The sequence below is a fragment of the Camelus ferus genome, chromosome 31 (assembly GCF_009834535.1).
Source record: "Camelus ferus isolate YT-003-E chromosome 31, BCGSAC_Cfer_1.0, whole genome shotgun sequence".
Lineage (NCBI taxonomy): Eukaryota > Metazoa > Chordata > Mammalia > Artiodactyla > Camelidae > Camelus > Camelus ferus.
The window spans coordinates 11831966-11858003 of NC_045726.1; the positions used below are offsets into that span (position 1 = coordinate 11831966).

Sequence of the window (26038 nt, forward strand, 5' to 3'; positions counted from 1 at the left end):
ATTCTGTACTGATGTTTACAGTCTTGATCCAGAACATCACTGTGTTCTTCTGGCTTTGATATTAGGTGAGAAATGTGTGGTCGGTATTCAGTATCCAGATTTGAATTCATTGTATTGAGTTGAAGAAAGGTGAAAAATCTATGTGAAGCTTTGCCTATTGAAATCTAAACATTAATAAGAAACTTGTTCAAATTCAAATGGTTTAAAAATGTATTTGATACATACAAGAGAATACAGTAAAGAATATTAATATGCATAGAAATTAAAAGGAAAGTAATGTAACAAATACCAGTAAACCTAGCACACAATCCAAGAAATAGGTCATTACTAAAAACTTAATGTACTCATCACTTTCCTGTCTCCCTGCTTCTCCCTTAAAGACAGCCAGTTTCATGAATTTTGTATTTCTCTTTGCCATTTTTTTTTTCTTTTTCAATAAACAGTTTTGCCACATATGTGTGTATAACTAAACTGTATATTTCTTTGTCTTATCAGCTTTGGGCATATCATATCCTAAATTGGCATCATATAAAGTCTTTTTGGACTTGCATTTTTCATTCACTGTTATATTTCTAAGATTTCATCCGTAATATCCCACCTAGTGAAAGTTTAGTCACTTTCACTGCTTTATAACAGTATTCCATTGTATACAGGTACTATCACAGTTTATCCATTCTCAGGTCCGCGGACAGTTGGGTTGTATTCTATTTTGCTATGAAATTGACACTGTGGCCATGAATGTTCCTCTATATCCTGGTGCACATGTGCAAGCATCTTTCGAGGGCAGTGGTTGGCAGATTTTACCACGAGTTGAAATCACCTGGAGGGGCTGAGCTGGGCCCCACCCTCCAGAGCATTAGATTCGCTAGTTCTGGGGTGACGCTAGGAAATGGAATTTCTAACCTATTTCCAGGTGATCCTAATGCCGCTGGTCTAGGGACCACACTTTTGAGGACCACTGGGCTAGGGTACATATGTAAGTTGTAATTATTGGATGTGTGAATATTTCATTTTTTTAAATAATGCCAAATTGTTTTTCAGAGTCACTGCATTAATTTTATACCCCACCAGCATTGCATAAACCTTCTCATTGATCCATATCCTCTTCCACATTTGCTGTTGTCTGACTTTAAAATTTTTTGACTATTTTAATATTTGTCTTTTTGACCTAGGGTCATCTTTTTTAGGAATGAAATAATTTTAATTTTTAAATGTGTTAAGACTGAAAGTGTACGTAGAGTAAATTAATTCTATATTTAGTTATTAACTGATTGGTAGGTTAGTTGGATAAATCAGCTGGCATAAATCTGAGTATTTATTGATTTTGCATTACATAATAGATAATTGTGGGCGTATAAGAAAAACATGTTTTAAATACATGTGCAGGTTTTACTTTTTAAAGTTGAATAACATAGGTTATAATTTGAAAAGTGTTTAAAGGCAAATTAAAACTTCATTAGACGGGCATGTCCTGCTTGGCACAGTATATACCATTCACTTTCCCAGTTGGTGGATAGCTTTCACTTGTCAGTGGGACCTGAAATTTAGAAAGAATTAAGTTAAATAGTGGTGTAATACAGTGGTCATCAACTTTAATAGACGTGCTTCTCAGTTTACTCCATAGGATGCTTCCATTCTAAGTACAGTGCCTAGGTTATAAAGATGGATAATCACAGTGACATGGAAACTGCATGTCCACACTAGGGAGTGTAACTCACATGAAGCAAATACCCATTGTAAGCATGATCGTTTTATAAATGCTCAGCCTCTCTGAGGACTGAAGTGACCTTAGTAAATATCAGTTAGAGCTCATGTCTGTGATACGCAAGATTTCCATTGCTTTTTTCCCCCAAAAGAGTTGATATAAAATGAAAGGTAAATGTGCCAGTCTGTTTGAAATGTTCTCACCAACTTAAAGTCTTTTCCATGTGTATCACATTTTAAAATCTGATATTCTGATTGGTTTATATCAAAGACATTTTGAATATTACGTCTGCAATAAACTTCCATCTTATTTGTGAGTTATTTGTTTTACTATGCTCAAGAGAGTCAAGCTAAAGTGATCTTGTTGAAATACAAATGCCAAAAATGCCTTTCAAATGAGAAAGAAGTATGTTTGCCCAACTTAAGGGAAAATTTTCAAATTTGCAGTACTGTAAGATTTTTTTGCTGTAATTTCAGTGCTCTTTTCTCAAATTGATGGCCCCTTGATTATTTCATTTAAAGAAGATTGTCTATTACTAAATTACTTGTCAACTGCTAAAGTAATTCTGTATTTTACAATATAGTATCTAGAGCAATAGGGATCTTAAATTACAACTTTTCCCCCTTCCTGCATAAATAATACCAATGCACTGTACAAACCCTTGAGAACAAAAAACTCACAAGAAGATAAGTGAACCTTAATTCTACTATCCAAAGATAGCCACTTTGCATTGTTACATGAGCATCACTTTAGAATTGCATTTCTACTGTGTACTTTGTTTTTTAACTTAATGTCAGTGGAAAGGATTTAAATATAACTGACACACACAAAACACGTGTCCTTGTTCAACACTGAACGCAATGAAAATTTCATCTGGCATTCAAGAAACATTTATCAGAGACCCACTATAAAGCAGATATTAAGACGCTTAATTAAGGGGGTCCTTTTTAAATTGGCTGTGGTCATTTTCTGCATGTCAGAGATTTGGGGAGTCCGCAGGGATGGACTTCTTCAGTGCTGCTCATTACCGTTATAAGGGATAGTTGGTTACCTAAATTCACAGAATGAATAACAACTGTTTACAAATTAACATTTTTTATTAAACCTTTACAGTCTGGATCGAAGATCAGATTAGAAAATACTGGTGAAATGATACATTTTGTTCGATATCGTCAGGGCTAATGTAAGTGGTAACAAAATAAAGGTGAACTCAGTTTATATCTAGAATGTGCTCCTTAGAAGTTTGCAGCCTACAAAGAAACACCTGGGGTGCTTTGACTGCCCTGAATTTGCCAAACCGTATGTGTGATGTGTGGGTTGAGTATTTTTTTTAAATCTTATAATCAGATTTGAATTCACTGGGGAAGAAAAGGAAGATGGCAACCAGTGAGCCTTCCATACACAACGATAAACAGGGTTTGAGTTGGACTGTGTCACTGTTACTGTGGGTTGCCATGGCATGGTCAAGCCTGACAAAACTAAAATAGTTGTGTCTTTGTTCTTCACTTTAATCTGCTCTTTAATAAAGAGCAGTGTCCAACAGAATTTTCTGTGATGATGGAAATATTCCGTATTTACACCGTTCAGTATGTAACCACCAGCCAGTGTGGCTGTTGAGCGCTTGAAGTGTGGTTGGTATAACTAAAGAATGACTTATTTTAATTAATTGTAATGAAGTTAGCTGCTTATGGCTAGCTTTCAAACATGGCAGGGGGCTTTACTTTCCCCAGGAGACACCTGACCCACAGGAAAAATCCAGTCAACGTAAAGAAGTAGAAAACGATTTAATTGGATGTATTTTTTTAAAAAAAAAAGTCATAGAAAGTGTTATGCTCTAATATTTAAACCTGGGAGCATAATATATAGAGATATATTAAATTTCTATCCATTTTATGATATGTTTGCTTGAGAGAGAGAAGTGAAAAGTAATAAAACCATGTAAAGATAAGAAGCAAAGATAAGGAAGAGGAGAAAGAGAAAGATCTAGAGAATTCTTAGTGTGATAGCAGCTATGACAAGAATGCTGACGTTGGAAAGGAGGATTTTTCTTACCCTCCCCTGTCAGTTTCCAGACTGCAGAAGTTGTTTTGCATTTGCTTTGGTCAGTCTCTTGGCTCCTTGGCATTTTGGGTACATTCTTTTCTGTGTTTTCTCTTCTCAGGCCCTCTGCCTTAGCACAACCAGGTTTGCTATGTGTAACGCCTCGCATACTTTCTCTTCCTTTTCTCCCAGGAACTTGGGTCTGCAATAATAGTTAGAATTCCAGGCTCTGTTACAGAGGTAAAAATGACAGGAAGTATGAGGGACACGTTCTCTTCAGGCTTCAGTCATTTCTGGCATGTCTGCTGCGTGCAAGACACGGCCAAGTACTGTGTGTTAATTTTTTTTTTTATCGTGGTAAAATATACATAACATCAAAGTTACTATGCTAGCCATTTTTAAGGGTACAGTTCATTGGCATTGGGTACATTTGCAATGTGCTTAACCTCACCACTACTTATTTTCAAAGCTTTTTCATCATCCCAAACAGAAACTGCACCCATTAAGCAATAACTCTCCACTGCCCCTTCTGCCCCAATATCCTTTATTCTACTTTCTGTCTCTGTGAATTAGTCTTTTCTAAGTACCTCATGTAAGTGGAATCACACAACATTTGTCCTTTTATATGTCTGGGTTATTTCACTTATCAGAATGTTTTCAGGAGTCATCCATGTGGTAGCATGTATCAGAATTGTATTCCTTTTTGATGGCTGAATAATATTCCATTGTGTGTATACACCACAATTTGTCTGTTTATGAGCATTTGGGCTATGCATTTAATAACCCACCTGGTTCCCTTCAAATTGTGCTTGCCTGCAGTCCTTCCCCAAAATGTCCCAGCTTGCAACACTTCTCATAGGTGACGATCTAAGAGAAAAGAGCTGGAATCTGCATACTCAGCTATTAAAAGATTGCAGACTCCTTTATTGGTAAACAACCCCCTCCATACTCTAATTCACTTCATTTACTTAATGAAAAATTCTGTGTCTGCTGTAGTCCAGTCATCACCAGTGAACAAAGGACCAGCCCCGGTTCTCATTGCCTATGGCACGTTTATCCAGTATCCAGTGGCAAGTCAGGTGGCTGTTGATGCCGCAGGTGTAGGTTCAGCTCCTCGGCTGCTTTTTATTCATAACTTTCGGAGATCCTCACCGATGATGGTACAATTATACAACAAAGCCTCTAGGAACCCTTAGTTACAGTTATGATTGGAGCAAAAAAAAAGTCACTACCTGTGGAGCGTCTCAGCCCCTTGCCTGAGCAATTGCATGTGTCTTGCACGAGTGTCACACTGCCTGATTTAAAGTGGGACAGAGCAGCTCATTGTAACCCAGCTCTGTGCTGTATTTAGAATGTTAGCCAAAATCTGGCTTTTATAAAATAATATAAATAATTATTGAAGTTAAACGAGGTGGGAAGTTGTTAACCGTTCACATGGTAGTTGATGTAGTAAATGTTACAATAAACAGTAAATCTCTCCTGTTTAAAAAATAAGCCGCCATTCCTTCAACAAAGGAATAATGTGAAAGCAACATCATAAGGACTTAATAGGTCTCAGGACTTCACTAAGCTCTTACCACGCGTTAACTCGGTTCTTCCTCGTGACCACCTTCTGGTACAGGTGTGACTGTTTTCGTCCTTTCTAGTTAAAGCCACAGAAGCACAAGGAGGTTAAATGGTCTGCAGTTGACAGAAAGTGTCAGACTCTAAATTCCGGTGCGGAGTCTCAGAAGAGGAGCCGTATTTACTGTACCTTAAGATCGTAGATTGTCTTTTAGTTAGAGACAATTTCTCTAGTTTTGAATTTCAGAGGTGTTAGGTGCTAAGTAAATAATCTGAGTCATAAAAGGAGCAGAGACACCGTTAAAAACTTCTCAAAATTTCCTTTTCTATGATAATCTGAATTTTTAGTCTTGTTTATTATCATATGGTGGTTTGCAAATTTGTGAGTGACGAAATTCACTACATACGTTGTTCAACTTAATCTGGTGTGTTCACAGGTGGTTGCTGTCTATGGAACTTTATCTGATTTGCTTTCTGTGGCCAGCAATAAACTCGGCATAAAAGCCACCAGTGTGTATAATGGGAAAGGTGGACTGATTGATGACATTGCTTTAATCAGGTAACCTTCACCTTTTTATAAGCTGTCTACACCGTGCCCTCAGCTTCTCAGTGCTGTGCTCTTTCCTTTAAGCAGTAGCTCAGTCAGTGTTAACAGTGCAGGATTTTTGGCAAATGAATTGCCTACAATTTGGTCTTTGGAATTTAAGTAACTTGGACTTCTGGTTCGTTGATCAGATAGAAAACCCTGAGTACCTTCCAATATACTGATAAGTCTTTTTGCATATGTGGCTATGAGGAAGCTTTATGTTACTAGAGATGGAACTAATGAGACATGAATTTTTAATGCTAGAAATCTAATTGCTCTGTTTAATTTGATATGCTCCTGCTTATTATTCAATTCATTTCCTAAGAATGCTTTGAATTTTATAAACGCTACAGAGACCTACTTTTGTGAAAATATGCTAAATAAGGTAGAGTTTTAAATAAGAGTTAACTCACCAGTGTTCTACCACAATAGTGGTTTTGGTTTGTTGGGGTTTTGGTTTTAAGTATCCTGGGCATATTTTAAAACCAGTGTGTGGTTCACCTCATTCCATCCTCGTGGGAACGTTGTAGAATTTTGGAGCAGGAAGAGGCTTAACAACGAAGAAGGAACACAAATTAAGTACTGCCTACGCCGATTACGTTGTCTTTGCTTTGCCCACAAGCTACCTCTCTCAATTGGCAAAGCATGGACTTTCTGAAATTGATGGTGTGAAGACAACGATCTAGATGATGGTAGTTTACAAAGTTTAATTTTCATTTAAACCCAGGTCAGAAAGACCTTTCAATGTAACATACTGCCTCTGAAGTTAATCACTTCTAGTCCCTTTATTTTATAAATGAGGAAACTAAACATCTGAGAGGTTAAATGACCTACCCAGGTCATATGGTTTAATAGTTGATTTTTGGTAATGAGAGGAAAACAGATTTTGATACTAGTCTTAAAAAGTTAACTGGCATGGTGAACAAGTAGAAAAAGATTGTAGACTTCAAAGATACAGATTTAAAATCCAAATAAATTAGGAGAGTTTCTTAGTTTTTCAGTATCTATCTCCCAGCTTCTTTCAGTTTCTATGGATAATGGTCACATTGTTGAATAATTTATATCAACCTAAATTTCTTCTTAAGAGACAGAGTCTGCTTCCAAGAAAAATTCTATGTGTTCCTGTGATGTCTTATAGGAATAATTTATATTCTTACAGAAATAAAATTTCTACAACATAGGTCATAATTGAAGAAGGCCATAGCTGAAGCTTTCTGAGCTGTAAAGTATCTACCTGTTTAGAGAGCAAACCGGTGTTTGCTAGAGGGGAGGAAGCAGGGGGACTGGGTGAAGTAGGTAAAGGGGATTAAGAGGTACAAACTTCTAGTTATAAAATAGAGAAAGCACAAGAATGTAATATGCAGTACAAGAAATATACTCAATAACACTGTAATAATTTTGAATGGTGACACCGATGGTTACTAGACTTATCGTGGTGATCATTCCACGTATTTGTCAGATCACAATGTTGTACACTTGAAACTAACATAATATTGTGTGTCAACTATACTTCAATTAAAAGAAGAGCTAGGACAAGAAATAAACATAATATATATTATATTGTATCATATCATATCTACATCTACCTGTTTAATAATTTGTGGTTCACAGTACAGTCTGATCATTTATTTATACTAATGGAGGGGTGAGGTGAGGTGGGCCAGGGGAGGAGGATATACACTGATAATCCAGATTTTCGGATTATGGGCAGTTATTTACATTTGGGGGTGTGGTGGGCATAGTGGGTGAGTGTTTACAGCAGAGTTACTTCCAATTATATTCTTCCTAGATTCAGTATGGAAACGTATTTCCCTTTCCAAAGTACAAAGCAGCTGATAACTTGGGAGAGAACCCCAATAATTTATTTAGAGTTACAGAACTAAAGTAAAAAAAAAAAAAAGAGAAGAGTTGTCTGCAGCTTTAATCCTATCCTTTGAGCATAATAGTATATTCTTCAATTGATAAGAAACTAAATTCACATAATTTGTATAGTGGGTTTTGTTTTGTTGCATTTCAAAAGTACCTTCATGTGCAGGATCTTGTCTGAATTTTATAAACATCACAGAGACCTGCTTTGGTGAAAATTTGCTAAATAAAATAGAATGTCAGGTAGTGTTAACTCACTAGTGAGTTACCACAATAGTGGTTTTTGGTTTGTTTGGGTTTTGTTTTTGTTTCTCAAATATCCTAGGCAAATTTATCTCTTTAAAACGAGTGTCTAGTTTAGCTCATTCCATCCTCATAGCATCGTAGAATTTTGGAGCAGGAAGAGGCTTAAAAGACCTGGGTTTAAACAAAAAGCACTGGAAATTCAGTTAGCTTCTTTGCAATATAGATTCATAGGTTCTGCCGTCTTCTGCATTTACTCTAAGGAATAGTTCCTCTAGTCAACAGATAATTACTGTGATTTCTGGATTTTGATGGTGGCTTTTTAAATTTTGATTTCCCCAGGGATGATGATGTTTTGTTTGTGTGTGAAGGAGAACCATTTATTGGTAAGTGACATCCTTAAAAGCCAGTTTTGTCTGCTGAAATAAAAAAGATGAAATGGCAAATATTTTTCATAGGTTTACTAAGCTTAACACTTAAAAGTATCTTGTGGCCGCATTCAGCTCTTCATACTTTTCTTGATTCTGCATCGGGGTGGGGGGAGGGGGTTGTGGAAGTAAATCTTTGATTTGAATTGTATGATCATATTTCAATGTGGATACCCCATCTTCTGCGTGCCTTTAAAATGCTATGGGTGTGCACATATTCATTAAACATGACAGAGTAGTTTTGATTTTAGATAGCTGTTTTGTTTTGAAATTTCTCTTTGATAGTAATCAAAATGTTGTTACATATTTTGAAGCATGCATTGCTTGCAGAATTAATGTTTGCCAATCATTCATAGCAGTCAAATCAGTCAAAAATGACTTGGTGTCAACCACGCTCACATCCACACATACACGTACTATACCCTTTCCTTTGGAAGAAAGCTTCTCCAGTGTATACCTCAAAAAATACAGCCCGAGGCTTAAAAAAGGTAAATACTCTTTAATGAATATTTGATATATTTAGTTCCAGACAATCACACCCTGAATATTTAAGTATTTTTTTAAGCCATCACAATAATGGTATTTGGTGAATGGAGGTAGTTCTCTGGATCATCACACAGGCAGTTGCCAACTTAGAAGTAAGTGCATAGTCTTCTCTATCTCTGCCTTAAAACTGTGAGCAAAACTTTTTTCTCATCTTTTTACCCATTAGCCCAACAGAGTGGTTAGCAGGCAGTGGTCACTTAATTGGTTCATTGCATGCATACAAACAAACCACAAAATAAAAAGTACTAACTAGTACGTATTTTAGTTTTATCATTATGAACTTTTGGATTTAAAAATCCTTGGTATGTTTTCATCCTCTGGGTTTATTGATACCCAGATTATTTTCCTTTGGGCCAGTGGAAATCCCTTCAGCCCTTGTCCTTTTCACACAACCCCACTAATCTTTCACAGTTCCCTTACTACCTGTAATACCAAAGTGTTTGTCTTAAACTTCTCTTATTCTAAACCCAGATCAGTGTGTTTTCCAAGAAGCCTTGGTTTCTTTTAGGGGGAAATGTCATTTCAAGACACAATCCTGGTGCTAGGGAGGCCCATTGCTACTGATTTTATCCTCATCATTGGGCTTTTTGGTGGACAGAGTTGGAAATACATAGCTAGCTACAGATAAAATTCACATATAAGAAATATAAAGTTCTATATCATATATAACACGTAGATAAAATATCTCATGGGTTCACACTAATACTTTGGTTAATAACTAGGATTATAGGGTTTTTTATTTAACTGCTTCTGTCTTACATCTAGATCTCCTTTCTTGCATATCAGTAATCCTGATTTTCAGGGACATAGGGCATGATGGAACTATAATGTCACATAAGTACTTCATCCTACACAAAAAACATAGAAGTTTCAGTAACAATCTCAATACTTCAAGTACCAATAAGACTACTAAAGACAGGTAAACATTTAATATGTTCATTCCTTTCTTTCCTTACTTAAAAAATAATTGTATTGTTTCTCCATTGTCAGAATGTTATTACTGTATACCATATACAGTGATGTATATATGCATGTATATATATGTGTGTGTATATATACACACACACACACACACATACAGATGCACCATTATATACTCTACTGTCTCCCTTAAAACTACTACTTAACTTTACTTCTCCAGCCCTTAGGCTGATGCCTCCAGTAGTTGTCTGCAACTTGTTCTCTGGTAGATTCTTTACAAAGAACTTGTGAGAACCGTGTTCTCTGACACCTTGCATGTGGCTTCTGTAGTTGAAAGTCAGTCTGGCTAGTCTAAAATCATATGTCAAAACTGAACAAGTTGCAAACTTTAATATGCGTAGTCTGTAGTGTATCAATTATACCTCAATTAAGTTGTTAAAAAAAATCCTTGGTTCACATTATTTTTCTTTAAATATATTAAATATGTTACTCTGTTTTATTCTGGCATAGAGTGTTGGTGTCAAAAAAAAATCTGATCTTTCATAAGTGAATATTTTTTGTAAGTTACCCAAAGGATTATTCTCTTTCTTTAAAGTACAGTAATTTTAGTAAACTATTTCTGGGTGTTCTAGGTTGATTCTCTCAGGTATGTGGTGGGCCCTTTCCATACGTAGTTCACTTTTTTTTTTTTTTTTTTAAGGAACGTTTTCTTGAGCTTCGTGCATTTTGTCACCATACTTTGGTTTTCTTCTTTAAGGACTCCTATTGTATATATGTTGGATCTCCTGCACTTTCTTCTGTATTTGAAATCTATGAAATTCTTTTACTCTCTTTATTTCTTTTTGATTTTTGAAGTTTTCCTCTTTTTCGTCATTTTTCCTTAAGGCGCTATCTCTGTGTTCTTTCATTCTTCTGCTTCTTCGAATTTAACCTTCATTTCCGAAATGGTGTTCCTTTTTATTTCTAATCTATCCTGAGTTCTCGTGCCTCTTCTCTGAATTTTGTGATTCTGTTTGTTCTTTCATACCTTGGATGATGTACTTCTTTTAGCATCTTTGGAATATTAGATTATAGTTTATCTGTTTGGTGGGCAATTCTTTCTGGCATATTTTCATTGGCTACAGGGATGTAATTCTTGCTGTTCTTTTAATAATTTTGTATGGCATTTTCTGTTCATTTTTACATGAAATTAGCTTTCCTTAACTTGGAGAAGGGAGGGCTGACCTAGGAAAGTTTTTCTGATTTCATGGCTCTAGATTTCCCTTTTCTGTTGTTCCTGTGAAGTATTAAAAATATGGAAATCACCTTCTGATGTATTTTGGTTCTGTTAGACCTTTTTGACTTTTACCTCAGCTTCTTTTTCTTTCACCTCTGATCTGTTCAACTTGGATTCTTTTCCCAACATCGTATCTTTAGTCTGGGGCTTTGTCCTAGATGCGGGTTTTTGGCTGGTGGGTGTTGAGAGTTCATTTCCAGCTTCTTCAAATCTTACTACAAACTACTTGAATCACCTGTGGCTGGACTGGGCCTGCCCCTTCCGCTTTCAGTCCTCTTTTCTCAAGTAGCTGAGTTTTGCAGTGAGTATTTACAGATTAATTTGGAGTTCGTACGTTCATCACATACTCCATTGTTTCTCCCGGCTTCTTCTGTCAGGGATGCTGACACCACGCTGTCTTCTGGCTGTCGGTGCTGGTGGGAATATCTGTCCCCTGGCTGTGTTTTAGATGCTGTCTGTGGCTGTGGGGCTTGCGTGCGAGTAGCTCTGTCATGCTCTTAACGTGTGCTTTTAGTTTAAAAAATAATGCTATTGCCATCTTCCCCAGATCCCCAATCTTGATGTTTTTGTTTTTGTTTTTTTTCCTGTATGTCATCTCTAGATCCTCAGACAGATTCTAAACCACCTGAAGGATTGTCAGGAGCCCACACAGACTGGCTGACGTTAAACGTTGGAGGGCGGTACTTTACAACGACACGGTAAGTGCACGTGGGTGCCGAGAGGACACCATGTCCTGTTGGTTCTTCCCTTTAATTGGCTGATTTCCTTAGATAGTTCAGTGCTGCCTAAATATCCTGTGTGATTTGAAACCAATTTTTAGAAAGTTTTTTTTTTTTAACAAAAGAGTAGAAAAGTAGCTCACTTGTCATTCCAGAGAAAGCAGGAAAAGCATGAATTTAGTGTTTTAGAATATGCTTTTTCAATACTGAGTAACATACATGCAACGCAAGAGAAAAATTAACAGCACTGAAATCTGCAGAGACTACAACTGCTTATACTAAGGGGTCAGGACAATGTAAGTTTAGATCAAGAAAATTGTTTCATGTAGCTTGCTATAGGACAGATTAGCGCTTCAGTGAAAGGAAACCAAGCCAGTATTTGGGTCAAAGGAAGTGCCAGATTAGGAGGGATTTTGATAAATTGCAACGTAGGGGACATTTTTTGTCTCCCGGCATCATTCCTCCCAGGTTATAGCATGCCTCTTTTTGAGAAAGCAGCTGGCATCAAATAGACGCTTGACTTAAATATGTTTGTTTATAAAGACAAATGAAGAAACCCATTTTTTTCCCCTGACTTCTTAGGAGCACTTTAGTGAACAAAGAGCCCGACAGTATGCTGGCCCACATGTTCAAGGACAGAGGTGAGTACAGCAAGCACCTGGTTCTCACACTTGGTCTCTTTTTTGTAGCTGTAATAACCCCTGTCGTCCTGTGCTTTTTAATGCTGTCAGTAATTTTTATAAGAGTAGAAAGTTACTGGCATATTGCATAATTTCCCTTCCATAAATTTCTAACTTTGTCTTTTGTTTATGGGGGGGGCTTTCTTCGTTTTCATGGTCACACAGGCGTCTGGGGAAATAAGCAAGATCATAGAGGAGCCTTCTTAATTGACCGAAGTCCTGAGTACTTTGAACCCATTTTGAACTACCTGCGTCACGGACAGCTCATTGTAAATGATGGTATTAATTTATTGGGTGAGTTGTCAGTATAATTTCTCACAGTTTTATAAGTTTAGGATTTTTATTTTGTTTTCACTTGCTTAGTCATATAGTGTATTTTCACATAGTGAAAGTATCTTTTCCATTTTAAAAACTGTTTTTGGGGGGAGGGTATAACTCAGTGGTGGACTGTGAGCTTAGCGTGCACGAGGTCCTTGGTTCAATCCCCAGTGCCTCTGTTTAAATAAACAAACAAACCTGTTTATCCCCCCCCAAAAAAGCTTAAAAACAAATAAAACTGAATGTTTTTATTTGTATAGGAGTACGTAGGCACAGATAGTCTTCCAGGTATATCTCTAACCCATAAATTTTGATTTTTACATTCTAAATAGATTTAGATTTATCAGTAAGGACTCTAAAAGATTTAGATTGTATCAGTGAGGATTCTAAAGGATTTTGTCATTGTACTTTTTTTATTGAGTTATAGTCAGTTTACAATGTTGTGTCAATTTCTTGTGTACAGCACAATTCTTCAGTCATACATCAATATACATATATTCATTTTCTTTTTCTTTTTCACCGTGAGCTACTGCAAGATATTGAATATATTTCCCTGTGCTATACTGTATTGACTTGTTTATCTATTTTTTGTTGTTGTATTTTCAATTGAATGGTGACTGTCACTTGGGTTCAGTTATGGACCTTCCCATTCAGAAGAGGAAATTATACTTCAGAGTCATAAGACTGAATTAGAATCTTGATTCTACCACTTATTAGAAGATTAACTTGGGGGAAGTCTCTCTGAGTCCCCTTTGAAACCTGAGCATTAAAAATACCCTGATCCCTGACCATATCACAGATTTTTGTGAAGGTCCGTGGAGACAAGGTGGACGACAGCCCTTAACTTACAAAGCAGTGGCTGCATGGTCAGCTCACAGGCCTCCACATGCCTGAATCTGGTCTGACCTCAGGAGTGGTGGGAACGTGGTGATCTTGAGTGCACCCTCCACAGATTTTGTCACGGGGGTATGTGGACTCAGGGTTTTAAAAGATTGATTTAAAAAAAACCAAAAACTTGATTTTAAAAGAAAAACTGGAAATCTAAAATTTTATATGAAGTCTTCTGATTTTCAAAACACTACATGCCAAACACATCAGAATCAGCCTGGGGGCTGCTAGTTTATAATCTCTGTAGTGAAATGTGAAACGCTCAATAACTGGCATTATTGTTGTATTAGATTTTATATTGCCTTTAGAGCTTACCCACTGCAGAAATAATGATAAGGTTTGACCCTTTCCTCTAGCGCCATAACTGTCCATAACTGCATTCTTGTTGCTTTTCTTCTTCACCTTCTACCAACCATTGCTTTAAACCCTCTACAGCCAATTTTTCACTTTAGCCATTCTGCAGCGATTGTTATAAAAATAACCAGCGATGCACGCTTGCACAGAGCCTTTCCTTTCAGCACCTGTAGCAGTCTGCTGCCTTTCACTCCCATAGCCACCCTCTTCTGAGGACATTCGCTGCCTCACCTTTAGATGGCCAGTGGGTTCTTTGAAGGCACCGCATTTTAATTTTCCTTGTGTCACGGATAGCATCTCAGGGCCTCCCTGCCTAGGAAGTAACGTCGGACCTCAGCAAGGTGGGCTCTTACCAGCCTCCCTTGTTTTCCCTTTTCACGTTTCCCAGCCATTGTTCTTCCTTATTCAGTCGTTCAGCAGGCAGAGCATCTCCTGGATTCATTTTATAAAGTGTTGTTTTTAATTAGAACAGTTTCCATCCAAACACTTTACGTGGGCTACAAGCTGCCCCAAGCAATCACGTGCTTTGAAATAATCTATAGTAACTCATTTCTCTTCCCCCCACCTCGTTTCTTGTCCTTCCTAATTTGTGTTTTCGTTGGTGAGTATGTTTTCACCTTCATGATCCCCCTTTGTCCCCGACCCCTAATGACTGTCTTTTTCCAGTGACGCTTGTCTTCCTTTTCTTGCATTTGTCTTCAAAATCCTCTTTCCCTGATTTAAATCAGCTTTTCCCTACCTCCTCCCTAAATCTCACCTTAATCCAAGTATTCTCCCAACTCAAGAACTTTTCTAGCATTTCAGTATTTATTTCTGTTAAGTTAACATGAATTTTCTGAACCTAATTTGATAAAGTAAAAAGAGAACATTCCCAAGTGTCAGAAAACATATAATTTAATAATTATTTATTTATATATTAACACATATCATCATATACTAATATACTAATAATAATCATGGTGATCATTTACTGAGGACCTACCAGGGGCCCAGGCATTTTACCAGACAATACATACAGGTTATCTCTTTTAACACTTTGACAACTTCACAAGGAAGGTCATAATATCCCCATTTCACAAATGTGCAAATGAGCTAAGGCAGAAATGAAGTAGCTTCTGTAAGACGAAAAACTGGAGCGCTGGGATTCAAGTCCAAGGTGTGCCGGTGCTAACAAAAAAAAACACTAAATACTCCTTCTCTTCCTCAACTGTCTCCCATGGGTGCCTTCTGTGTTAAGGCTTTTCTGGAAGTTTTTAAGATTAAGTTCTGAACCTAAGATTAGGGGGGCAAAAATCTCTACCACATTTGCTGAGAGGTCCTGACTTACTCAGAAGATCTTGGCCTACTGAGCACGGGGCCCAGCGGAACCCCTCTTGTGATGTGTTTGCCAGGAACAGACAGTGAGGAACCCAGGGTGAAGCCACTCTGGTGCGGGTAGATGGCGTTGGGCCTGGGCGGCCCTGAGTGGTGTGCTGTCCATCACGTGACCTTTGTTTTGCAATTGGAATATTGAAGGTGGAGTTGGGTCTTTCCAGAAAAGATCATAACCTTCCCAAATAAGTGTTGTGGTTTTCTCTTCCTACACTCTTACTAGCTTGGAACCATCTGAAGGGAAGGATTATATCTCTTATTTCTCTGATTTCTGAGATCTTAGTAGTTTTCAAGTGGACTCAGCCAGCTGAGGTCCTCATTTGAAGGAGAGTGGATTCCAGATTTATTCCCACGTACTCTGATGAAGATGTTTACTAACGGCTGTGAGAAAGTATATATACCAAGCCACCAGGAGAATGTACAGTTTGTTTTTGTTTTTGTTTTCTTTACAAATTAAGAAAAGTAAATGATAGATAAAATCCCTTTTATCACATAGAAATCATTTTTTAAAATTGATTCTCCTATTAAAAAAAGGTTTCTGAATTATACGTTTAATTTTTGCTTTGAGGCTGGGTTACTTTTATTCAGTAAGTAAAAGAGATTTGTGACAAACCTATTCAGATGTGCTTCATTGAAAAAGTCAGTGCAATGTTGATTGCTGGGTTCACCAATCACTGTATCAATTATTTTAGGAATGTCTGATATTAGGACTTTTTTGCCTGTGACCTTATTTAAAGTAATTTTCAGAAATAATTTTGAAATGTTGAAATTTTTCATTCTAAATCATTAGTTTTATTTTTTTTGCTATATGTAAATATTTGTTTATTTTAAAATATTCTCTCTATATGTTCTAAACCTTAGTTACTTTCTCCTATGTTGATGGATAGCCTACTTTTTGAATTTCACTTCTATTGTGAGAATTTAACAAAGAATTCTATAAATAATAAAATGAAGAGCATTCTATAAACTCAGATCGTTTTTATTATGATAGGTGTGTTAGAAGAAGCCAGGTTTTTTGGGATCGACTCACTGATTGAACACCTAGAAGTAGCGATAAAGGTAAGGCTCTTTTGACGTTAGGCAAATATTCCATTTACTGTAGCTATCTCCCAGGAACGCTCCACTAAATTGATCAATATGTTTTTCAAGAATTCTCAACCACCAGAAGATCATTCACCAATATCTCGGAAGGAATTTGTCCGATTTCTGCTAGCCACTCCAACCAAATCAGAACTGCGTTGCCAGGTAATTAAAGGAGACTTTGACGTGACTTACTTGTGTCAGCAAATCTGTGAGTGAAGTTTAATATTATTCTGGGAATTTCTTTCTTGCCTGATTTTCTTTTTACATGCAAGATATAATTAATGATGGTCACAGCAGTGATTTAGTCCTAAAATGGTTAGCAAAAAAAAAAAGTCATAATGGCCTTTTTTATTGTTTATGCCTCATGCAGCAGTTTTTTGAGTAATGCATAGAATTTCAGCAATTAAAATAAAAAGTTGTCTGTACAGTTGTTATGTGTGGCCAGTCAGTGGGAGATAACTTGTAAGCATTACAGCACTAACAATTTTAAAAACCACAATACTCACTTTTTAAAAATAAAATAATCTTGAATTATTGAATTAATAAAATAATTCAAATACAGTCAGCTTTAATAAAAATACTTATCAACAGGTATGTGGCTAACAGAGATCACCCCTTAGAAACTTCTGCACATAAATGAGGTAAAGCCAGGATGCGTTCTAAATATTATGTGTAAATAGAGTTTGAGAACCCATTCAGGACACTGATTTTATATGTCTAAGTTTCATTTGAATGACTCAACTGCCAATTGCTTCTAAAAAAACATGGTGGTTTAATTACTATAGTAATTAAATTTAATACAGCAAATGGTTTAAATATTGTGACAATTCGTGTTTTTTAATTTTAGGGCTTAAACTTCAGTGGTGCTGATCTTTCTCGTTTGGACCTTCGATACATTAACTTCAAAATGGCCAATTTAAGCCGCTGCAATCTTGCCCACGCTAATCTCTGCTGTGCCAATCTTGAACGAGCTGATCTCTCTGGATCTGTGCTTGACTGTAAGAATCCTTTTTGATTCCAAGAGAAAATTAAATTTTTAGCCTATTGAACAAGTCTCAAAGAGCAGAAATTCTCTCTCTTATGGGAGCTTTTATTGAAAACAGATTAATTTACTAAGTTGATAAAACAGAAGTCCCTGAAAGTGAAGTGGGTTGGTTTTGCAACTTTGATATCCTTTATTAAACAGAGACCTGAAAAGTTTAGCAAATAACAAGGAATTAAATTTTGAAATTAGATCCTTATCTCCTCAACCTAGTTCACTTTATTTATTCAGAATTCTATTTTCAGTGAACTATTAAGGTAAAAACTGGAAAGGACCTTTGAAATTTTCTATTCATCATTTCTAGAGTGGGAGAATGTTATTGCTCTGGTGGGTGTTTGGCAGAGAGATTTTGAAATAAACATGGTGTCCATCGGTTGGTGTACGTTAGCTCTCAGCGGCTCTCCCCCTGTACACGCATGCATGTATGTGTTTGCATGTATGTATGCGTATGTACGTACTTACATAACAGTTGCCCGTGTTAATCTGGGGTTAGAGGATATATGTGAAACCTGACAGTGAAATCTACTAACTTCTAACAGCTGTAAATGCCTTAACACCAAGGCCCTTGTCTCTGTCTTTTGAATTCACAACACCTATTATAGTACCTTGCTTTTAGTATTCCTTGAATACATGTTTACTGAATTTCATGATTTGGGCTTTATTCCTTAGTTGCAGTGTATTTTTCCCACGAAACTTACATCTTAATAACAAAATCTGCCAACATACATTTCCGTCATTTTCACTCCTTGTTCCATCTTGAAGGATCAAATTGATAGTGAAGTAAGTGAAAGACTCACAGTACAAAGGAAAGGCTTGAGACCTAGTTTTTAAATAGTGAAATGCCGGGAGGCAGCTTGGTTGGTTTTTCTGTTAGGGAAAGGAAAAAAAAAAAGACAGCCACTCTTTCAGTACAACTCATTTTGAGTTCTCTTTAATTTTAGTACTAACTGTACATACTTGTTCTTCTCATATAATTGATGTGAAGGCCAAAATACTTATTTTTTAACTGATATTTACTAAAGTGCTATCAAACGGGAAATTTAACTTATTAATGATAAAAATGGCTCACGTTGAAGACTCATTGCCCAGAGTGTGCGGGCTGTGAAAGTCAAAACTGATCGCTCATTCTTGGGCACTTGAAGATGTTGCGGTGTCCAAGGAACACTGGTGTGCGCTAAGCACAAGATGCACTGCATGGCCCCTCCACTCCTATTGAACTCCCCCTGCGGGCTCACGGGCTGTGAAACCATCCAGCTCTGCTGTCGACAAAGATGACCTCTGCGGCTGTCCCAGTCCGCAGCCCATGTCTGAGCTGCGCCCTTTAACCTGCAGCATCCTTTGGGTGTTTGTTCCACACCCTCCACCTGCCCTCGTTGACTTTCGCCTGCTGTGGAGGAGCTGATGTAATAATGCAGCTGTTACAAAACCACTGCACGTTCCCTGTGCCAGACTTACAGAGTGGTGAGAGCCGGAAGGGACCGTGAGGAGTATGACCTTGCCTCACAAAGAAACTGAAACCTGGAGAATGACCAAGCCCCGAAGGCTAGTTTGTCAGCAAAGCTGGAACTAGACTCTAAGGCACGTGTTTTCTTTCCCTTGTGTCCTTTTTCTTTTTAGTGACTTTTTCCTTTCGAAAATAGCAAACATACACAAAAACGAGCTAGTATAATGAACCCGCCTTGTGCTTCCATTACTCAGCTTCAACAATATCCATATATAAACAATTGTGTATTGTCTTTCCCTTTCCACAGATTATTTTGAATCACCTCATTCTTTTCACCTATAAATATTTTTTCTCTCTCAGATAAGTCATTTTAAAAACATAATCGCAATATCATTATCATACTTTAAAGAAAAACAGTAATAACCTAACTGCTTCCATCAAAACCCACTGCCCCTTGATACAGTGAACAGCACAACTCTTACAGGTGTGGTGCTGCTTCACTCAGCAGCTGGGTTCTGAGATCTCGCTGTCAGTGACCTGCTTTACTATTGGACGAATAGAGGGTGAAATGGCTTCTGTGGTTGAAGACAGAAAACTTCACTGAATTTCTTCCAGGTTTATTTCTCGGTGAGATTCCGCAGTAGCGCCTAGAGTCTAGGGCGGTACTTACATAATCACCTTAGGAACTTTGGATGATATTTACAGTCTGCTTTACCTGGCAGCATCCCATAGAGAACCAGAGACATTTATTTTCAGGCACCAGCTTCCTGTCCTGTCATATCTTCAAGTACATAAAGTCCAGCCATCCCTTCGTTACGTTGGGCCTTCCACGTCCTCGTTATCCTCCTCGTTAGTCTGAGGGCTCTGCTACCTCGTGTTAAACGAGCAGACACGGATGGAAGTGCACACGTGTTTGTCAGCTATCTGTGATCCGAAATGGTCTATAGCTTATCTCCGCTGTCACTAGAATTGACTGTAGGTGAAGGAAATTGCACTTAGGAAACAAGGATTTTTCTTGATGGGTGTGGCTGTGACATCACATAGTCAGCCTTAGGATTTGAGATTTCTTCACTGATCTGCAGTTATCATTTATGTTGTGCCCTGCGGTTTTTAAAACACTTCTTACCTTCATCATCTACTCTGGTGGCCACAATTTGTGAAGATCTGATGTGAATGCCAACTTTCTAGATAGCTTCCTGCCTCATCTAGTAGTTGTCTGAGTTCAGGTCTGATGGTATTGAATCCTTTGAGATGAATTAGCGTAACTTAAAATTCGAACATGTATCTTCTAGCTTTTTCACACCTTGTACTGTGGCTTGGGTGCTCGGGTTGGTACAGAAAGGCCCTGCAAACAACTTGCTAGTGCTGGTAGCTAACTGACTGCTTTAACTGCTGGCCTTCGCAGTCTGACCTTTGACATGTAGGTAATAGTAACATTGAGAATCAGGAATTCCATTGATTGATTCCTTCAGTAATAAAGAAGGGAAAATCCATGACCCTGACAAGCTTATGCTTTCTCACGCAGACATTTCAACGGTCACGTTGTCATAGGCTGGGCTGTTTATGTGCCCAGGGCTGTTGGTAAAAATAGAAAGAGGGCTGTCATGCTTCTGACTCCCCAGCTTCTTTCTCTGCACTCTTTTAGATTTCATGTAAAGGACTGCTGCTTATTTGGCATCTGTTTCTTTTTTAAAACAACGATTTTTAAAGAACACTTCTCAGTTCTTATCGGGTTCAACTGGAAAAGTCTTTATTGTGAGTAGAAAATAATTGATGGTGAATGTATCGAACTGAGCTTTTTTTTCTCCCTTTTTAATTTTTTTCTTTTACTGTTTGAGCCAGTTTTTTCTATTCCAAACAAAACCCTGAACCTTAATGCATGGACTTTTCTCTCCCCCTTGCTAGTGTGCCAATCTCCAGGGAGTCAAGATGCTCTGTTCTAATGCAGAGGGAGCATCCCTGAAACTGTGCAATTTTGAAGATCCCTCTGGTCTCAAAGCCAATTTAGAAGGTGAGAGAAACTGCATCTGTAATTACCGTCTCTAAGGTGAAAACACACCAGTAAGAGAAAAGCCAGCAGGATAACTGTTACTGGTGAAAGCATGGTAACCACAGGGAAGGGAGGCAGATTACTCCGTCCTGTCATCACACTTAGAGAATCTGCAAAAAGCTAAGCCGTTGCTTGGTTTCCGTCATGCTAACCAACAAGGAGAACTTGGAAATCTGGCCTCCAATACTTAAGGAGGCTTCAGTCGGAGAATTAAGTATCAAAATCTTAAACTTTCAGACAACGGCAAACTTTTTTAGGACCAAAATTAAGAACTTCGGTTTACATAAAGCCAGGCAGTTTTTTGTCACTTCTGAATGTACTGTTTTGTTGCTCTGTTGTGTTCTTGAACTGGTCACTTTGTTTACTTGCATAATTAGAAGACATAGTACTTAACCTCCACTGCCATGAACTTTCAGAGCCATATTATAAAACTGCTAATTATCCTAAGTCTGAATTGAATTCCTCCCTCAAAAATACAGACTAAAACATTCTTAACTCATAGTATAAGCAAACAGACTGTTAACAAAGAACTCCTTGTATATGTATGTTGGTTGAGAGACTGAGATTTATCGTTCAGTCATTTCCAAAGGTTCCAAAGGTTATTCACCTCCCATTAAGCCATCTTGCATCTTTTGAAGGTAGATGACTTTAAATGCTTTTACGTTCAACGACGCCTAAAAATATTCCCTGTAGGTGCTAATCTGAAAGGTGTGGATATGGAAGGAAGTCAAATGACAGGAATTAACCTGAGAGTTGCTACCTTGAAAAACGCGAAGTTGAAGAACTGTAACCTCAGAGGAGCGACTCTGGCAGGAACTGACTTAGAGGTGAGTTACCACGTTTTTTGTTCATCTAGAATTTCTGAGTAGCTCCTGCAGAACGTATTGAAATCATAAACAAAGTGGTTGGCTGATCACAACTGCCAGGAAACATGCCAGCCCAACTGATGCTTTCAACTGCTTGTTTAAACAAATCTGAATTCCAGAGCAGGATTGGGTTACCTCAGGTAACAGGTACCAGTTTCAGATTTGATGATTCATCTGGCATTCAGTCCGAGTTGATTTCATTTCTCCTCTTTTCCTTGGGTCTCCCTCAAGTAGGTGAGTTTGACAGATGCTTTTTTAATCCAGTCAGTTGTATTTTTCTTAAGTTCTAATTCCAAACAGAATTAGTAATTATGGGGCCGGATTATTTGAGCTACCTGAGAAATTTAAATGAGATCTGAATTTGAAATCAGGTTTAAGGGAAAGCCTGTTCTAAACTGGCATCATATTCTTTTAGAATCTCAACCTGAGATTATAATTTTGTCCAGCCGTCTTTGTCATCATTGTCTTCTGTCTGCCATCTTGATTTGCAGGCTCAGCTAGTGGACTCAGTAGTTGTTCTAGGCCTGCGCCATCAGTGTCCGGCAGCACTTTCTGCAAAGACGGGCATGCTCTATGCCTGTGCTGCTCAGTCCAGCAGCCCCAACCACACATGGCTGCTGAGCTCTTAAAACGTGGGTAGTGCAACTGAGGGATTGATTTTTAAATTTTAATTTAAAAAAAAAATTTTGTTATTTGAAGTGTAGCTGATCTACAATGTTGGTTTCAGCCGCACAGCAAAGCGATTCAGTTACACATATACATTGCTTTTTCCGATTCTTTTCCATTATATGTTATTACAAGAATTTGAATACAATTCCCTGTGCTATATAGTAGGTCCTTGTTGTTTACCCATTGTATATATAGTAATGTGTATCTGTTAATCCCAAACTCCTAATTTATCCCTCCCCAGCCCTTCCCCCTTTGGTAACCATAGTTTTCTATGTCTGTCTCTTTTTGGTTTGTAAATAAAATTTGTATCCCTTTTTACTTCAGTTCCACATATAAGTGATACCATATGATACTTGTCTTTCTCTGTCTGACTTACTTAATATAATAATCTCAAGGTCCATCCATGTTGCTGCAAATTGCAAACTTTATTTAATTTTAATTCATTTAAATATAAACAGCCATATGTGGCTGGGACTATCTTATTGAATAGTACAGCCCTATACAAGAAAGTCTGGCACAGATTGGGTTGTAGAGAACAGTATGTCAACATTCAGTGTGCTGTTGAATTGTTTTTTTTAGTGTTTTCTCCTTGTTCTCTTGATAGCTCTTAGCATAGTAGCAGGCCCCCCAGTAAACTTAAAGGCAAAAAGAACCAGCCTGAGGCCGAAGGTATAAACCTATTCTAAGCACAATTATTTAAATGTTTATGATTTGTTACTGTCACCCAAGATGATGGGTTTTTTCCCTTGGCTTTAGTTAGCATGTAGTCAGTGAGGTTCAGTAGCAAAAAGCCTCCCTCTAATCTCACTGGTGGCGCCGACTAACCAGGCTGACTGTTGAGGCGCAGCCGCTGACGTTTTACCCTAGAAGATCATGTGCAGTCGCCCGCATCTCTAACCATTGTCTCCGTCATCCCCGGGGACTCAGCCAAAACCCCTGTCTCATCTGTTCACTCCCTGATCTCAAGGGAAATCTGAAAGCAGCTCCCAGTCGTGGTGCGGGTTGCAGTTGTATACATTTGTTCAAACCCAGTGAACTGTGCAAGTAATTTTGGGGTTTAAAATAAGGCAGTTCCCTGCTCTAAGAATGTCAGGGCTGGGGAATGGAAAAAATCTGTTACATAATTTAATCATTAAGCAAAATCCCTTTCTCTGAGATTCTTTTAAGCCATCTCCCCACCCCCCATGCCCGTTGTTCATGGACTGTGGTGAAATTGTTTAGATACTGTTGACTGCGTTGGAGCCCATCTGGATTTTAAATGCCTGATGCTAAAATACGTGAACAAAAGGGACATGCTTCGTTGTCAACCTTTGTACACGTTTGTGGTGGTCAGCCTGAGCATCAACTGGAGAGGAGAAAACCTGACTTTCTTCCAAAGCTTCTGGAAGTTTCCTAGAAATAACTGAGTTACTACGTAGGAACATTTTCATACGTGCCCAGGAATCAATTTGACCTCTTAAATGGTGCATATTGTTTTTGTCCTGCAGAATTGTGACCTGTCTGGGTGTGACCTTCAAGAAGCCAACCTGAGGGGTTCCAACGTGAAGGGCGCCATCTTTGAAGAGATGCTGACCCCACTACACATGTCACAGAGCGTCAGATGAGACTTAAGGCTGGAGGAAGACGCTCACGGTGAAAAACGTGTTCCTTACCACTTTTCTTTCTCCACCCACTCAGTTGTCTAGAAGAAATAACACTGTGAGGGAATGAAGAAAAAAAAAAACATTTAGAGGATTACGCTTGTTCTCAGCGGTGCATAAGGGGGAAAAAGTCACTTTTCCCCCCACATTCTGATTTTAACAGAGAAGCACTCATTTAACTGATGTAGGGAAGCTAGATTAGCGTGCTGCCTTTTGAGTGGAGTAGGGGGATTTGCCTGGCTTGGGACCAGGAATATAGTATCTCTTTTATTTGCTTTTACATAGGCATGCTGTGGAAATACCATTCTGGTTTGAGACGCATTTGAGGATTTTAATTTATGAAAAGCACAACATATGCAACTATATTTATTGACTCTCTAGATGCAGTATGGATATTTAAATTGTTAAACTTTATGAAAATTTTGAAAAGGTGGTTCAGGTTTACAAATAGCTTTAGTGACGCCTCCCGTACTTTAAATACCTGCCACCCATGTGCATATGGTGAGATCAGACTCCCCAAGGCTCTCTTTTCAGGTTAATTTTTTTTTTTTAAAGAACAAAACAGTAGCTAAATTAAAGAAATCCTCTGTTACTGATTGAGACAGAGTGGAAGGAAAGACATCATTATACATCACTGTCAGCTGAAGTTACAGTGGACCTCTCCAGATGGAGGAAGGATTTACCTGTAGCTGCAGCTTTTAAATGCACATTCTTGAGGATTTCATTCTAAGCAAGTTCCACTCACTGCCAGACCAGGCAATTTTATCAACTTACACTACTGGCTAGTTTCCTCCTGTACAGTCAAAACAAGCGTAGGAAGATAGTTGAAAACCAAAAAGCCAAGGTGCGTGAGTATCATTCATTTATAGTTGAAACGGGGCCAGCCTGGATGTAGGTATCAAATCCCAATCCACTGCAGTCAAAGCTATACAATGTGAATGACTACGGCAAATCCATCTTTCAGGAGTCAACATACTATAATTGTAGCTCAAACTCTACAATGGAGAACGAGGGCTTCTAAACTGACAGTTGCATTAGAGTTATCAAAAAAAACTTAAAGGCATTGGGCTGGTCCAAGATGTAAAACCAATCATTCAGCACCTGTGGTTCTTACATTTCTGATTTAAGCGAATTTTAGCCTGGTTTTCTTGCATCATTATCTCTGCAGAAGCAGGGTTAGGGCCTGCATTTACTCGTGACCTGTGTCCCTACGTCTACCACAAGAGCAGGGATGTAAGCTGTGTCCAAATGGGTTCTGAATTCTACAGACTTACCAGTTTGAGGCAAGGAATCGTTAAAAACCACTTCATCTCCTTTGGGAGAATGACATGTCTTCAATATTTACGTAGCTTATCCTATACATACATATGCAACGCTTTCCTGAACAGTAAAGGGTACAATTGCAGAGCGGGAGGGCAGCAGACCTTTACAGGTGAAGGAAAGCAACTTCAGAAATGAATTATTTTCTTTGCTTTATCATTTTTACCAAGACAGAGAAGAATTGTATTGAGAGAGATCTATTTTCATAATCAATATGTGCCTAAATTATATTTAAATCATTTCACTCTGTACTATATTTTCAATAATTATACAATGTGTTGTCCATCCACTTAAGGGTACCTCTGTAGACATAACTAAAACTGCAGAAGAATCTGAAGGATCCAAACACGGTATGCTTAGAAAATGCAGATTTTGGATCTAATGTGTACTGCATTAATAAATGATGTGAAATGTTGAAAA

The 26038-nt window shown here is 37.9% G+C and overlaps 1 protein-coding gene across 1 annotated transcript in view; it reads left to right on the top strand.

Annotated features, from left to right (window-relative positions):
• KCTD9 (potassium channel tetramerization domain containing 9) overlaps positions 1-26038 on the top strand; it is a 29730-nt gene extending 3692 nt beyond the window's left edge. Inside the window, exons 2-12 of the mRNA XM_032471066.1 lie at positions 5746-5867; positions 8346-8389; positions 11776-11872; positions 12476-12534; positions 12739-12867; positions 16496-16563; positions 16654-16749; positions 17435-17584; positions 20979-21084; positions 21817-21950; positions 24146-26038. Coding sequence (XP_032326957.1) covers positions 5746-5867; positions 8346-8389; positions 11776-11872; positions 12476-12534; positions 12739-12867; positions 16496-16563; positions 16654-16749; positions 17435-17584; positions 20979-21084; positions 21817-21950; positions 24146-24262 — 1122 coding nt within the window. The 3' untranslated portion in view covers positions 24263-26038. The remainder of the gene's footprint in view (positions 1-5745; positions 5868-8345; positions 8390-11775; positions 11873-12475; positions 12535-12738; positions 12868-16495; positions 16564-16653; positions 16750-17434; positions 17585-20978; positions 21085-21816; positions 21951-24145) is intronic.